We start from the raw sequence: 15,043 nt of genomic DNA on the forward strand, positions 1-15,043 counted from the left end.
ATCCTGATACCAGCTTACTGTGCCTCTGTTGGGTCAGTGGTGACTGCATCTCTTCTGAGAGAGGATGAACAGTAGCTCTCTGTGGTGCTAAACAGAACCACAGCTTAGTCATAGAGCATTTTCCCTGCATGAAAATGTCCCATGGGGTCTCCATTAAGGGCTGAGAACGTTTCTTGCCTGAAACTCTGGAGAGCCACTGCCAGTCAGTGTTAGGTGGACCAATGGCCTGACTCAGTATAAGGCAGCTTTCTGTGTTCTATTGCCTGCTATCTAATCCCTTACTTGGAGTTGCAAGGGATTGAACCTGGGACCTTCTGCATGTACAGCATGTGCTCTCCTGCTGTGTTGTGGTCTCTCAGAGGCACTTTCCCCCCTTCAGACAGGTTTTCTTCCCCCCATGAACCTTGAAACCTTATCACAAGGAGACCTGTGTGTCCCCAAGGGAGTCATTTGGACATGAAATAGCTGATGTAAATGGCATCTCCCCCAGCTTAAGTAGGCCACCCCTTCCTTAGGTGATGTCTGCAGTTGCTCCCCCTCCCCTGCATGGCCATGAGCTTTTCTTTGTGATATTTGTATGCATTTGAAACCTCTTTATGACCTCTTATTAAAGTGTGAAAAAGAATGGCTACAATAAATCCAGAATATTTGGATGGTGCCTAGCCCCACACCCTGCATGAGCAGTACAAAACACAAATGTGACAACCAAATTATTTGGATGATTGATTCCCCCTGCCAACTCATATTACAAGGTACAATTAAGGTGACTAACCAAAATGTACAGTTCCCATTAAACTTGGTGGTCCTTCAATTCCATGCCCTACCTATATGCTGTAAGTCATTGTGGGAATAATTCCTTAGAGAAGAGTGAGATCCTCCCTGTTGATATTCCTCATCTTCCTCTAGGACCTAGTGTCAATACCAACAACAGTACTGATGCAGAAGGCAGGATTGGTTGATTCAACTCAAGGTCCTTAAGCTATACCTGAGCTGTTTTCTAAGATCTAGATGGCGTGCAATTCTGTCCCTAAGAAAATGAATGTTCTACCTCCTGGCATTTTGAGCTCCTTATGCTGATGTTCCAAGTAATCATGAATCAGATAGCTAACCTTTTTTCAGTTTTATTTACTTACCTATACACCAGGGGCCATCAACCTTTTTGGATCAGTGGGTACGTTTGGAATTTTGAGAATGTGTTATGGACACAAAATGGCTGCCATGTCTAAAAGAGTTAGGATCACAAAACAATGTAGATATGCCCTCCCATCAGCAGAAAAAAGGCACCTACATCAACCACAGCCACGCTCACTCACAGAGAGAAGCACCTCTCCTCTGTTCAGAACAGAAGAGCGGGTGGGTGTCCAATCCTGGCATCCAATGAAATGTTGACATGTTTTAAGGGTGATGTTTGATGTAGGAGAGCTAGTACAAACAGGAACTGAGCAGAAAGAGCAAAGTTTCTTGTGCATTATGATTCATAGGGTTGCCAAAAGTCATAATCGACTTGAAGGCATATAAAAACAACAAATGGATTTTTATGGGGATATTTATTCAGCTCTTTTGTGTGAAGTACTTGTGGGCACACACATTGGTGGCTCTGCTATAGGCAGTTAAAGCTATCATAGGACTTTAAAATAACTATGATAATAGACAATGTAACTATGATAAAAGTCAAATTAAATATCTATTACATTCCTACATTATATTAATTACTGGTATATGTTTTTATATTGATATTTGTTTTAAATGTATCCTTTTTGCCACATGGCTCTTGGAACCAACAAAGAGGTCTGAGAGCATCTTCATTTGATCTTCTGGAGAGCACTGCAGAGAAGTCCCATCTCATCTACAAAGAAACCAAGAAAGTCAATCTTCTGTTTTGCTCTTTGTTAACTTTTTTATCCCACCCTTCCTCTAAAGAGCACAAGACAGTATACAAAATCATTCCCATTTTATTGTCACAATGCCACTAGGCAGACTCGGTTTAGAGATGGTGACTCAAAAGGCTGTGCAAGGATTTGAGAGTAGGCCTCCCCTGTCCAAACCCTCTGTTCCAAGCCTGCCTCTCATGAACAGGAGACAGAGGACACATTGGTATTGCCATGGGCTGAATGCATGGCACCCAAGAAATCTTAAAACAATTATTCTTAACTACATTGCATGAAAAACAATGGACAGCTCACAAAGAAGGAGAACAACATGATCAGCCACCATGACGGGAGCCTTCTTGACCAAAGATGCTCAATGGGATCAGTGACTGGGAGTCAAAACAACCCATCTCATTGCAGAGGGCAAATCTGCCTCACAGGACAAAACACAGTTCGGTACAATGGAAAGAGCACTGTGTGTGGATGTAGTCATAAGCATTTATTATATTGAAACTGGGGGGGGGAGAAAAAAGGGGATAAACAATTGAGGTGGCTACATCCTTTGCATGGTATTTCTTTTCTTTTTTTAAAAAAATCTGCACCAATATATAGTTTAAATTTTTTTGTATTAATGAAAAGCTTAATTCTGTAGCATGTAAATAACATAGTTTCAACAGATTTTCCCATCAGAGAGGTGGAAGGTATCTTAAAGGTCATCTAGTCTAACCCCCTGCTCCATCTCCCTAAGGCAATATTTTCCATTGTCCAACAGCTGTGTGAGGAAGCTTCTCCTAATTTTATCCATTATTTATTTATTTATTTAAAATGTTTTTATCCTGCCCTTCTAGCGTACAATAGGGCATTCAGGGCGGCTCACAATAAAACCACAAAAATATTAAAACAGATAAAAATATATAAAATACAATTAAGAAATATAGGAGAGTGATAGTAAAAGGGACTAAAGAGATAAAAACTAAAGAGGGGGAGAATAAAATCAGTTACAAGCTCTACCTTCAGCCCCTCCCAAAGGCTCTCCAGAACAAGATAGTTTTCAGAGGTCTCTGGAAAACCATCAGGGAGGGAGCAGAGTGGGCTTTTTGGGGTAGAGTATTCCAGAACTTGGGGGCCATGGCTCAAAAGGCTCTCTCCTGTGTGCCTGCCAGTCTGACATCTTTCATTCCACACAGAGGAAATCAGAGACAGCCGATCTTAAATCACGGGTAGGTACGCTGGTCCAAGGCTGTTTAGGGCTTTAAAGGTCAGAACCAGCACTTTGAATTGGGCCTCGGAAAAATTGGGAGCCAGTGGAGCCCATAAAGTACAGGGGTGATATGCTCCCTGCGCTGTGCTCCAGTTAACATTCCGGCTGCTGCATTTTGAACCAACTACAATTTCCAAACCGTTTTCAAAGGCAGTGCCACATAGAGTGTAATCAAGCCTCCATGTTGCCAATGCATGTGTCACTGTGGCCTGGTCAACTGCTTCCAGGAACGGGTGCAGCTGGTATACCAGTCTGAGTTGGCCAAAAGCACTCCTGGCTACTGCAGCCACCTGATATTCAAGTATAATCTGCTAGCTTGAGATTCCACTCACTACTTCTAGTCCTGTGCTATATGTGCTTATTTGCAACTGGAAGTCATGGGATAGGCAGAGAGGTATGTGGCCTCACCCTTTGACTACTGTATACTAGACATCCCAGACATCTTCTCAGATTTCTCTAGGTATTTCTCAAATGATTTCAAGCTTGTTTTTTTGCAGACATATCTGCTTCAGTCTTTTTTCTTCTTTTTTAAAATAGGAGGCCGAGAGTGGTTTCAAACAAGCAAATACACCACTTGATTTCTCTACACTTGATTACTCTGCACTCGAGGAGTCGCAGTTGAATGTGTGAACTGACTTAATAGAAAGCCCTTGTGTTTGAAATGATATAGAAGCTCTACCAATTGTACTAGATTTTGTGTTGGTCCATTCATGGGTGCAAGTCATAACTAGCCCTTCAGTCCATCTCCCCCAAAGAATAAAACATTTTTAAGATAGACAATAAACAAAAGAAAACTGTTCACAGTGCAATCCTATGCATGTTTACTCAGAAGTAAATCCCAGTGTTCAATGAGGCATCCTTCTAGATAAGTGTGTATAGGATTGCAGCCTTAGTCTATTAAAAGGCATAGGGAAATTCCTTCGGATTCCAATGGGCAATGAATAAATTTGTTATTGGAGCTGGGACAGAGAGCACTGCTTTTGGTTTGTATTGAATCTGAAAGTATTGCTACCCACCGCAATGGTTTCAGCCCAAGACATGTTGACACCTAAGGCAATAAAGGACAAGATGGCGGTGAAATGGCCTTGGCTCAGAGGCAGGGCATCTGTTTTGCATGCCGAAGGTCCCAGGTTCAATCCCTGGCATCTCCAGGTAGGGCTGGAAGGGATTCCCTGTCTGAAACCCTGGAGAGTTGCTGCCAGTCAGTGTAGACAATACTGAGCTAGATGGACCAATGGTCTGACTCTGTATAATGCATTAGAGTATAAGTGCCGTAAGTGTATAAATATAACTCAGTGTAAGTGTTCCTATGTGCAGCTTCCCTAATCCACGTATAAGAGTTGACTGGACTGGCAGCTGAATCTTATTAGCAACAGGAATCTGTTCCCACTGCACCTGAGGCAGCAGACTATTTGAGGGGTCCCAGGGCAGGCCATGTAAGTATACACAGCTATGACCTCCAACAGCGAGGATCAGAGGGGTGTGTGTGTGAGAAGGAACAGCCAGGGGCTTGCTGCCTCCCACCAGCAACTGACAACTGAGGTGGCCACTTCACTCTGCCTAATGGTAGGGCCAGCCCTGCTTCTTGGTATGCACAAGAATCTGTTGGCTCCATTAAAAGGAAAGAAGCAATACACACGTGCATGAGTTCTTCACAGATATTGAAGCAGACGCACACAGTGCTCTGGGTCTGGGAATTTGAAGGGGGAAACCAATTGTAGAGGAAAGACAGTTACTTACTGCTAATTGCATCAGCTAAATTCTTTAGCTGCTTTGTGTTGTCGAGAACCTCAATCCGTTCAGTGTATGAGTTGTAACGGACTGAGAAAGGACGGGAAATTGTTGAGGCATATTTCCTGAAAGAGAAAGCAGAAGCTCCAATGCATTGTTTCTTAATGTATTAATAAGAGCATTTGTACCTCTTAACAGGCTCCCAGAGTGGCATGCATACAATCAATTAAAACAAGACAGGCTTACAACCTAAAAAACATGACACAAAAGGAAAAAGGGACAGAGAGGGAAGAGGAAGAACGTAAACTCAGACACTAATTCTTAAGATTAAATAGTAGATCTTTTCCTTTCCTTTCATTGTTAAATTTGTAAATAAAAAAATAATTCTGAAAAGTGAAAAGATCAGCTGGAATAGAAACAGGTCATGAGCAGCAGGCATCTGCTGGAGTTAGCCTTTCAGCAGAGATGATGGAATGAGAATGAGCCCTGCTTCTCACCTCTAGCACATGACAGCTAAGGATTGTTGGATTTTACTGTGGTAAAAAATTACTTGTGAAAATAATAACATAGAAGAAAGATTGCAAGCAGATTTTATAACCTATGTGAAATGGAAAGATGAATGATAAAGCACTGTGTAAAATAAAGTCATTTATTGTGAATGCAATAGATGACACTAGCAGCAACAACTCGTGCTTTGGGCAGGCAATGTCCCTTCCTTGATTTCGGATGGAAGATTATTTATCTTTTATTTTTGTTGTTCCATGTTCTGCCAGTAGCCTCAAATTTTTAGTCCCCTATCGACATGTCCCCCTTGTCAGGTAACATTTTCTATTTAACATCAGCTTCGATTAACTACAAGAGAGTATTTATTTGGCATGAATTTTTAAAATTCCCAGGGTGAGTGACAGGCGAGTCTCAGGATGAAGCACTGATCTCTGCCATTATGGATGCACAAAAAAACATCAAATAATCCAACCAAATCCTAATGTAAATAGAGTTGTTACCTTAACTTTTGCTTTGCATCTTTGAAACTTTCTGCAACATAGTAAATGGGCTGGAATTCGGTGACAGGATATTTCTGAACTGCTGTCTTTTCCAAGTTGAGGGATTCAGTGACAGGCTTATTTGATAAGCAATACTAAAGGAGAAAAACAGAAAGGCTTTGATTTTAAATTGAAGTTATTATCCTTATTGGTATATCTAAGGGTGCCAACAGGATTTCCTGGGCCCAGTATACTGTATGTAGATTGGGCTCCCTACATTCTCACCAAGCCCCCACCTCCTGGTAATCTATTGGCAAGAACTGCTGCTTATCTATTATCAATATGAACAGTTATTTTGAATCCAGTCATGATTTAAGATGTATTTATTTAACAGATTTTTAACCTGCCTTTCAGAGCTCCTGTCCTCACAAGGCATTTCACAACAGTTATAAATAGTTCAAAAACCATAATCATACAATTATTAAATAACATTTAAACATTAAAATAACATTAAAAAGATGTTATGTGCCTTCAAGTCGATTACGACTTATGGCGACTTTATGAATCAGCGACCTCCCGTAGCATCTGTTGTAAACCACCCTGCTCAGATCTTGTAAGTTCAGGTCTGTGGCTTCCTTTGTGGAATCAATCCATCTCTTGTTTGGCCTTCCTCTTTTTCTACTCCCTTCTGTTTTTCCCAGCATTACTGTCTTTTGTAAGTGAATCATGTCTTCTCATTATGTGTCCAAAGTATGACAACCTCAGTTTCATCATTTTAGCTTCTAGTGATAGTTCGGGTTTAATTTGTTCTAACACTGTCTTTTTCACAGTCTGTGATATGCGCAAAGCTCTCCTCCACCACCACTTTTCAAATGAGTTGATTTTTCTATTATCTGCTTTTTTCACTGTCCAAATTTCACTTCCAAATGAGGAATACCATGGTCTGAATGATCTGGAGCAGCTAAAACAACTTGTGCAGCTTGATTGAATCAACTTTCAGTCTAACCTACCTCATAGGGTTGTTGCAAAGATAAAAGGGGGGAGGGAGGACCCAGGAAGAAAAGCAAGGTGCAAATATATCTTGCCATATGCACAAATCATGCAGTGACAGGGGAGAACATACACAAAGGCAGCCTCACCAAATTGCTTTAACTGCAACATTCCACAGTCCTGATATTTTACAGCAAATCACACACCAAAAAACCCTTGCCAACACAAGCACACACAAATAATCAAAGCATGTGCAGCTTGACTGAATCAACTCTCAGTTTAACCTTCCTAACAGGATTTTGGAAAGACTCCATACACATACACTGGGGGTGTAAAAATGCATACACTATATAATAGTTTATTGTCAAAACCAGTTGGTCATTCCAGAACATTCTTTTTAAAAAGCAGTATTAGTTTCCTGCCAAATAACAGCAGTGATATTTAAGTAAACATTGCCTAATTGCCTTAAAAATAGTACTGGAGGGGGGAAGAGAGAGAAGGATTAGCAACACAATCCTATGCTATGTCTGTTCATAAATCACATTGATTTACAGCACAATCCTAACCATGTCTACTCAAAAGTAAGTCTTATTGAATTCAATGAGATTTACTCCCAGGTATGTGGGATTAGGATTGCAGATTTACTACCAGAAAAGTGAGCACAGGATTAAAGCCTCATGTTGGGAAGGTTTTCAAGACAGGCTATGAATTAGACTAGCCTTTCCCAACCTTTGGGTCCCCAGACGTTGCTGGACTACAATAGCCATGCTGCCTGGAGCTGATGGGAGTTGCAGTTGAGCAACACCTGGGACACCCAGCAAGGCTTGGGAAAGGCTGAACTAGACAAATAAACTGCCCTGTTCAGCAGCCCAGGAAAATTCAAACTTGGGCTCCTGCTGGGAGGAAGGGTGGGATATAAATCAAATAGTAAATAAAATAATAAATAAAACTAAAACACATTGTAATGGCATCATAAACTGCATGTACACTTTTTTGATAGAGAAAATGTATAATATGCTAATTTTTTGCAAATTTTTTTTAAAAGCCCTGTATGTACACTTTTATTATCATAATCACTGTAAATGTTTCCATTGCATGCCTACCAAGATCCTACTGTCCTTTGTGTGTTTCTTTGATCTTCCGGACCTTGTGCTGGATGTGCACGGAGACAGAAAAATGTGCAGGCAGGTACACATGCTACTGCTGAAAGCTATAAGCTTACTCAACTCACATGATGTGCACATGCACACCATTAACCAATACAGTAGGGGCCCCCTTTTTGGTGGCCCTTTTCGGTGTTCCACTAATATGGTGGTTTTCAATTAGAGTAAGGCCCCACTCATATGGCACTTGTTCTGCTTTTAAGGCATTTTTTGGGCATCGGGCACCATTTTATTGGTGGAGTTCCACTTTTCAGCGGGTTTCACTTTTCGGTGGGGGTCTGGAACATAACCTGCCGTATAAGTGGGGCCCTACTGTATACAAAAACAAGCAGCAAAAGGAAGCTCTTTTCAACACTTGCATGAGTTTCTAGCTATTGCCTGGTGTTCAACAAATCCCTTGTCAATCACAACTCTGACTTATTTATTTATTTATTTACTTACTTACTTACAATATTTCTATCCCACCCTTCTACCCTATAATACAGCACTCAGGGCGGCTTGCGATAAAATCAAGCACGTACATAATAAAATTGTACACAATAAAAATCACAAAAACATTAAAATAAATTAAAATACATAAAATGCAATTAAAATACATAAAATAATATATATATACATATACACACACATACACACATACACACATATATGCATATATAGGGAGTGGTACTCAAGGGACTACTGAGGTAACAATTAACATAGAAGGCATAAAATCAGTGTCAGGCTCTACCTTCAGTCCCTTCACTCATTGGCTAAAACCTGAAAGGGTGGGGATTGGAGCCGCTGGCTAGCTCATTTCACAGAGATTGTGGGTGGGGGGCAGCTCACATTTTGGTCTATAAGATTTGTTTCTAAGTACATAGAAACTTTTTTTAAAAACTAGGAGTCTGGGCCCTCTGATAGCCCTGGGCCTGGTAGAAATAGACCCTTTCTACCTGTCTGTCAGCGACCCTGGCCATATCACAGGAGGATAAGCTTTTCTAATTTTAATTATTCCTTCTAACAACAAACTCAGATGGTGAATGCCACAAGGATGGTAGCCAAACAAGAGAGAAATATAACTATGCTTGCAGTAACCTTGAAGTTCACAGAAGTACAAGGAATCAAAACAAAACAAAAAATAAAGGGATCGTTTTTTAAAACACACACACACACAATCCACTGAGGACTAGGTGTGAATAGCATGCATAGCTAGAAAAGAAAAATAGAACTCAGAGAAGGGGGACAGCAAGGAGAGAGGATGAAGAATGGAAAGGGATGTTTTGTTTGGAGGACATGACTATCTGGAACTCTGAGGATGTACACTACAACATTTTGTTGCAGATCCTGCTTATTCTTTCTGTTACAAGGGTTATATTCTGTTTCTTACTGATGTCCCCTTGTACTGGAAGCAATACTGGGCCTGTATTATCACACTGGTCCTAATCTAACTCCAGTTAGATGCAACTAGCATTCAAAGAGCCCAGTTAATTTTTTGGGTGAGCACAGGACTGCTTCCCCATATCTAAAATATTTTCAAATGTTAAGACTTGATACATACAAAGCAAAGCTACATAAACATCATTATCCATAATTTTTTATTCTGAAAAATAATAATGCTTGATTTGCAGAAATAGGAATAGTCATAGATTCATACCTGTAATTCACCAAATGATGACAACAGCCCTGCTCCATATGCCTTAATCGCATTGCCTTCTTTACACAATCCAAATTCTACAGTAAACCAGTATACCTGGTAAGAAGTAAGGTGCAAAGATTATCTATATTTGTTGTGCACAAACTCCCAGATGATTTTATGAACGTGATTATGTGACAAATAAAAATATATGCCATGGCAGAAAAGGGTAAGGATGGCTAGCTTTGCAAAATTAGGGTTCCAGAACTGTTTATGTTTTACAGATTCCAGGTGTCATTTTTCAAACCACTTTCTGATATCATCATCATCATCATCATGTTGCATTTTTGCACTCAAGCGCCTCAAAGCAACTTACACAATAAAAACAAACAGAACAAAGACTTTAAAATCAAATAAAAACAGCAGTAAACAAAAACTAAAACATTCATATGACAATATATTTAAAAGGAAAGAAGTTCTATCCACCTCACTTAATAGATGAGAACAACAAAGGCCACTAACATATCTAACTACCTCCCAGTTAAAACCATAAACCTGGGTAAATAGGAATGTTTTCGCCTGATGTCTAAAAGCAGACAGCGATGGTGCCAGGCCATATGAAATGCTGTCATTATCAAGTCCATTTTGCACACAGGAAACTGAGGGATAATTACTTGCCGAGCACCGCAGCACTGTGACTTGACATGCTTTACCTGCTAAAACTCTCACACCTGCACCAGTATCAATCACAGTGGTGGCTGGTGACTCTATGTCAGTGGGGCAGTGGAATATGCTCCAGGTTTGAGTCTGATCTCTTGGACAGCTCCTTGAAAATTTGGACTAAAACCTGGAGCACATTCCACTGCCCCACTGACATGTAGCCACCAGCCACCACTGACTAAATTCCAATGGGGCTTACTCCCAAGTAAGGAAGTACAAGATTTCAGTTTGTCTTTTAATTGAATTAACAAAATGATAGACTATGTAAAAATTGAGGGTTGTACGCAATGCTAGTTCTACCACAGTAGACCCATTGAAATTAATGGACCTAAGACAGTCATAGCCATTCGTTTCAATGGGTCTTCTCTGAGTAAAGCTAGCATTGGATACCACCCATATTATTTCACAGGGGGATTTCAAAAGCATTCGGCATCCAATGAGACTGGAGCTGTCATCCTAAACTTGATGCCAGATCAAATGGGAAAAAATTGCCACCAAAATTCTAGTTACCGTAGCAAGTTTCTCAATGTATTCATCTGGAGCACCCAGGGAAGCCAATCCAATTTCCTGTAAATATGAAATATTATTATTTTATATTGTTCTTTTTAAAAAGCACTAGAGCCAAAACAAATTTGGGGAAATCTTTCTTTCTTTCTTTCTTTCTTTTTCTTTCTTTTCTTTCTTTCTTCCTTTCTTCCTTATGATTCCACTCCCCACCCCCTGGGCAATTCCTGATTATGGATGATTTTTGATATATGGGTTTTAGGAAGGAAAAAACAGCAAAGTGTGAAGGTATGTAGTTTTCAAAGGTGATGGCATTATTGCAGTAACATGAATAAGCCAATTTTTAAAGATAAAGTGATTAGTTCTTCCATTTAGGAGATATAAATTATATGTGATTTTTTTCTAAGACTGCCATATTCCAAATATTTTTAAACCAGGCCAAAGTATGTAGCCCATCCAAGTTCTTCCATCTCTGTGTTATTGTCTTGTTGCCATTAAAAAAAATTCTCATGAAAATTCTCCAGCATTTTAGTGTGAATTTATCCTAATAAACACATTTTTGTAGGCAGTTTTTACTAATATATACATTTTTGCAAGCCGCTTCTCATCATATGATGCATTTCTGCATGTTATTTTCACTCATATTTTCATTTTTATACATACTTTCCCCTAATATAGGTATTTTTGTAAACATTGGTTGGTAAATGGCATTGCAAAATTCAAATAAGTGCTAATTTAGAAGGATGGCTGTGTTTTGGTTCTCATATTGTTTTGGAACCTGTGAATTTGATTGATTCAGTTTCAAATGTTAATTGCATCGAAATTCTCATCCATTCCTAGTCTCTGCACTTCATGGAATTTGCTTACTCTATTCTCATCCCCTCTACTTCTCCCCATATATTTCTGCTCTGTAATGGAGTTGGGCATGTCTCCTTAACTGCCAAAAATCGGGACTCTTAAAATGGTGTTCCCATGAATAGATTATTGCAGTTCTGTAAAAAAATAAAAATCAGTAGTGGATATTTTATAGAAATTTATTAAGGCACAGAGCACAAACAGAGAATTTCAGTGCTTAGGAAGAGATACACACTAAAAGTTATTTTGCTATATAACCCACTCCTGCCGTCTGAGGGCAGGGCTCAACTTAATCCCAGGTAAATGTGTACTTCATAAGACTGCAGTCTTAATCCTAGAAACTCGAGTTTTTTGGTTACAACATTTGGAGTTTTGGATGCTTACCTAGATCCTGTATGGGCTTTTTTGATTATTTCCTGTCTGTCAGTTGACATAATTATTACAGAAACATAAGGTTTCACTTACTTGGGAAAACTGAGCAAAGCTGGGATCAGCAAACAGAGGGACATGTCCTAAGAGTTCATGGCAAACATCACTTAAAAAAAAAGGCATCATGACTTCAGAGTGTGAAAAGCACTATTCATTGTCAGAAAAAGTAAGTCAGACAAATAATAAATATACTAATAAATTGAAGTCTAGAGCTAAAGCTCATAACACATATCTTAAATTATTGACATTGAATCTATATTTGCAATAGGGCTTTGAAGGATGAGATGGGGAAATTTGCATGCAGAACAACTCTTCAGAACTGAAAACCCCATTGTATGTTAGCCACCAGAATGCATGTTAGCCAGCCCTACCCTTAGGGAGCAGATCATGAAGTACCACTTCAATAAATCCCTAGCCATGACTGTTGCTTCTCCAGCTCCAAGCTGGCCCAAGGTCTCCTGCACCGTCTGCTGAGTCTGCCCAGTCTCCCTCCTTGCCCCTTATGCTTGAAGCCACCTCCCAGAACATCTACACAAAACCACTTCTCTCTCTTCCTTCAGATCCCCCCACAGACCAACTTTCTTCTGTATCCCTGACCATGACTTTCCCCAGCCTGATGCTCTCCGGAAGCTGTTGTACTACAACTCCCGTCATCCCTGACCATTGGCCATGCTGGCAGGGGCTGATGGGAGTTGTAGTGCAAAATATCTGGAAGGCACCATGTTGGGAAAGGCCATCCTGTAACTAAGTCTAACTAAAAAAAATGCATGTTCTTTCCCAGTTCAGTCCCACTTCCCTTTCCTTCCTCTGTTGTCTCTCTTGTGTCAAATTATAGATCTAAGTTTTCTTATATTTTTGCATCCAGTGTATAGGGTAGCCATGTAACTTACTTTATAGAGGACGGTCCTCTGTTTGAAGGGCTATCTAGCCCAAGTCCAGTTTAATGACAAAGAACCTTAAGAAGGGAGAGCAGCAGGAGCCTTGAAGCTGCCCACCAACAGTTAGCACCTGGACAGCAGATTGAGCAGGTGCACAGGTCACCTTGGCACAGTCTTCCCCACTATGGTAAAATGTGTTGTACTTCTATTTGAATTATAGTCATTATTTCTAAATCTGAATCAATACATTAAAATCAGCATATGTAAACGTCAGACAAATCTGCACCCTTATTTGGTGATGCATTTCCTCCTTTAGTGGCCACCCTGATTTTGTAAAGTGCCGTGCATATAGATAGATAGATAGATAGATAGATAGATAGATAGATAGATAGATAGATAGACAGATATGCACGACACTTTACAAAATTAAATTAAATTAAATTAAATTATATATATATATATATAATATAATTATATATTTTATATATATATATATATATATGCACGACACTTTACAAAATTAAATTAAATTAAATTAAATTAAATTATATATATATATATAATATAATTATATATTTTATATATATATATAATATAATTATATATTATATATATATATATATATATTGACTTGGCCCTTTTCTTTGTTGACCAGGCCCTTTTCTTTGTTGACCAAATACTTACGGTTCTGGTGTATACATTGGCCGTGATGAGTGGCGAATGTATTGTGTGGAGTGAAACACCCTGAAAGCCAAGCCAGCCAAAAAATCCCGAGAAGACAGCAGGCCAGCCACAGGACGTAGGCGAAATCCAGTGCAGCCTTTAAAAAATAGCAGAGCTCTGCATTACAATCTGGTTGAAATCATGTTCTTCTGATATTATTCATACTTGTTCTATAAAACACAGGAAGCTGCCTTATATCGAGTCATACCAGTGGTCCATCTAGCTCAGTTTTGTCTACACAGACTGGCAGCAGCTCTCCAGGATTTCAGGCAGGAGTCTCTCCTACCTGGAGATGCTGGGGATTGAACTTGGAACCTTCTGCATGGAAACCAGATACTCTCCTACTGAGCTAAAGCCCTTCCCATTCATGGATCATTTAAGCAGTGCAATCTTATGTTTGTCTTCTCAGAAGTAAGTCCCACTGAGTTCCCAGGATTGTGGGAGTCTTAGTATTTCATGTGGACAGGATTGCATTAAAACATTAAAACATTAGGATATTTTTAGTATTGAGTTGACAACGTCAGATGTTGGACTTCTTGTTCCACTTTCACTTACTTCTCAAGAAGTTTGAGACATCTTCCAGCTGTGGAATATTGTCTTCTTGGTAGCCACAGTATTTCTCCAGGAGAGGGAACACATGATTGTGTTCATAACAAGCATGGGTGGGATACAGGGTCTTTAGCTCCCTGAAGACTATTCCCCATGTTCTCTTCTCTTCCTCTGTGTAAGTCATCCTGGGGATCGGCTGCCCGCTAGGGGGAAAAAAAAGGAGAGGACAGCTTAAAGCTAGAGAACTAATGTACCCCAGTCCCTGCTAACCAACACCATCACCACCATCACAGAATTGGTGACCAAATGGAAAAGAGAACCGGGCTCCTGTGCCTTTAAATAGTTGTGTAGAAAAGCATTGATCATCCAAACAATCCTCTGAGGAAGTATCATGGGTCCCCAGCTATATCCTGGTCCACGTGAGGAAGGGCAACTAGGCCAGACAGAGTGTTCCACCCTTGTTTGTCCTTCCCTTCCTGTGAACTTCCTGTTGCCACCAGGTGGAAGTCTTTCTCTTGAGTCACTTGAGTCTCCTGAAGAACATCTTTAGGTAGTGTGAGGTTTGGTTTTTAAGTGTGGGGTGGATAAAATAACAGAGACCACCATGTTTTATGAGCCAAGATTAGAAGTTTACTAAAAGAAAATAGATTGTTCTTAGATTTTTTAACATATGAATAGATATATGCACAAAAACAATATCAAAAGATTAATGAAAATAAATCAGGATAAAGGCATCCAGCTTGCCCCATCTAAACCATTTCCTATCTGCAAAAT

General features: G+C 39.8%; 1 protein-coding gene across 1 annotated transcript in view; it reads right to left on the reverse strand.

Annotated features, from left to right (window-relative positions):
• Positions 1 to 1,528: 1,528 nt before the first annotated feature.
• PAH (phenylalanine hydroxylase) overlaps positions 1,529 to 15,043 on the reverse strand; it is a 61,763-nt gene continuing 48,248 nt past the window's right edge. The window contains exons 6-13 of the mRNA XM_061638871.1: positions 14,276 to 14,472; positions 13,682 to 13,817; positions 12,156 to 12,225; positions 10,842 to 10,898; positions 9,633 to 9,728; positions 5,865 to 5,998; positions 4,870 to 4,985; positions 1,529 to 1,846 (exon numbers count right to left, since the gene is read on the reverse strand). Coding sequence (XP_061494855.1) covers positions 1,803 to 1,846; positions 4,870 to 4,985; positions 5,865 to 5,998; positions 9,633 to 9,728; positions 10,842 to 10,898; positions 12,156 to 12,225; positions 13,682 to 13,817; positions 14,276 to 14,472 — 850 coding nt within the window. The 3' untranslated portion in view covers positions 1,529 to 1,802. The remainder of the gene's footprint in view (positions 1,847 to 4,869; positions 4,986 to 5,864; positions 5,999 to 9,632; positions 9,729 to 10,841; positions 10,899 to 12,155; positions 12,226 to 13,681; positions 13,818 to 14,275; positions 14,473 to 15,043) is intronic.

Source organism: Rhineura floridana, chromosome 8 (genome assembly GCF_030035675.1).
Source record: "Rhineura floridana isolate rRhiFlo1 chromosome 8, rRhiFlo1.hap2, whole genome shotgun sequence".
Classification (NCBI taxonomy): Eukaryota; Metazoa; Chordata; class Lepidosauria; order Squamata; family Rhineuridae; genus Rhineura; species Rhineura floridana.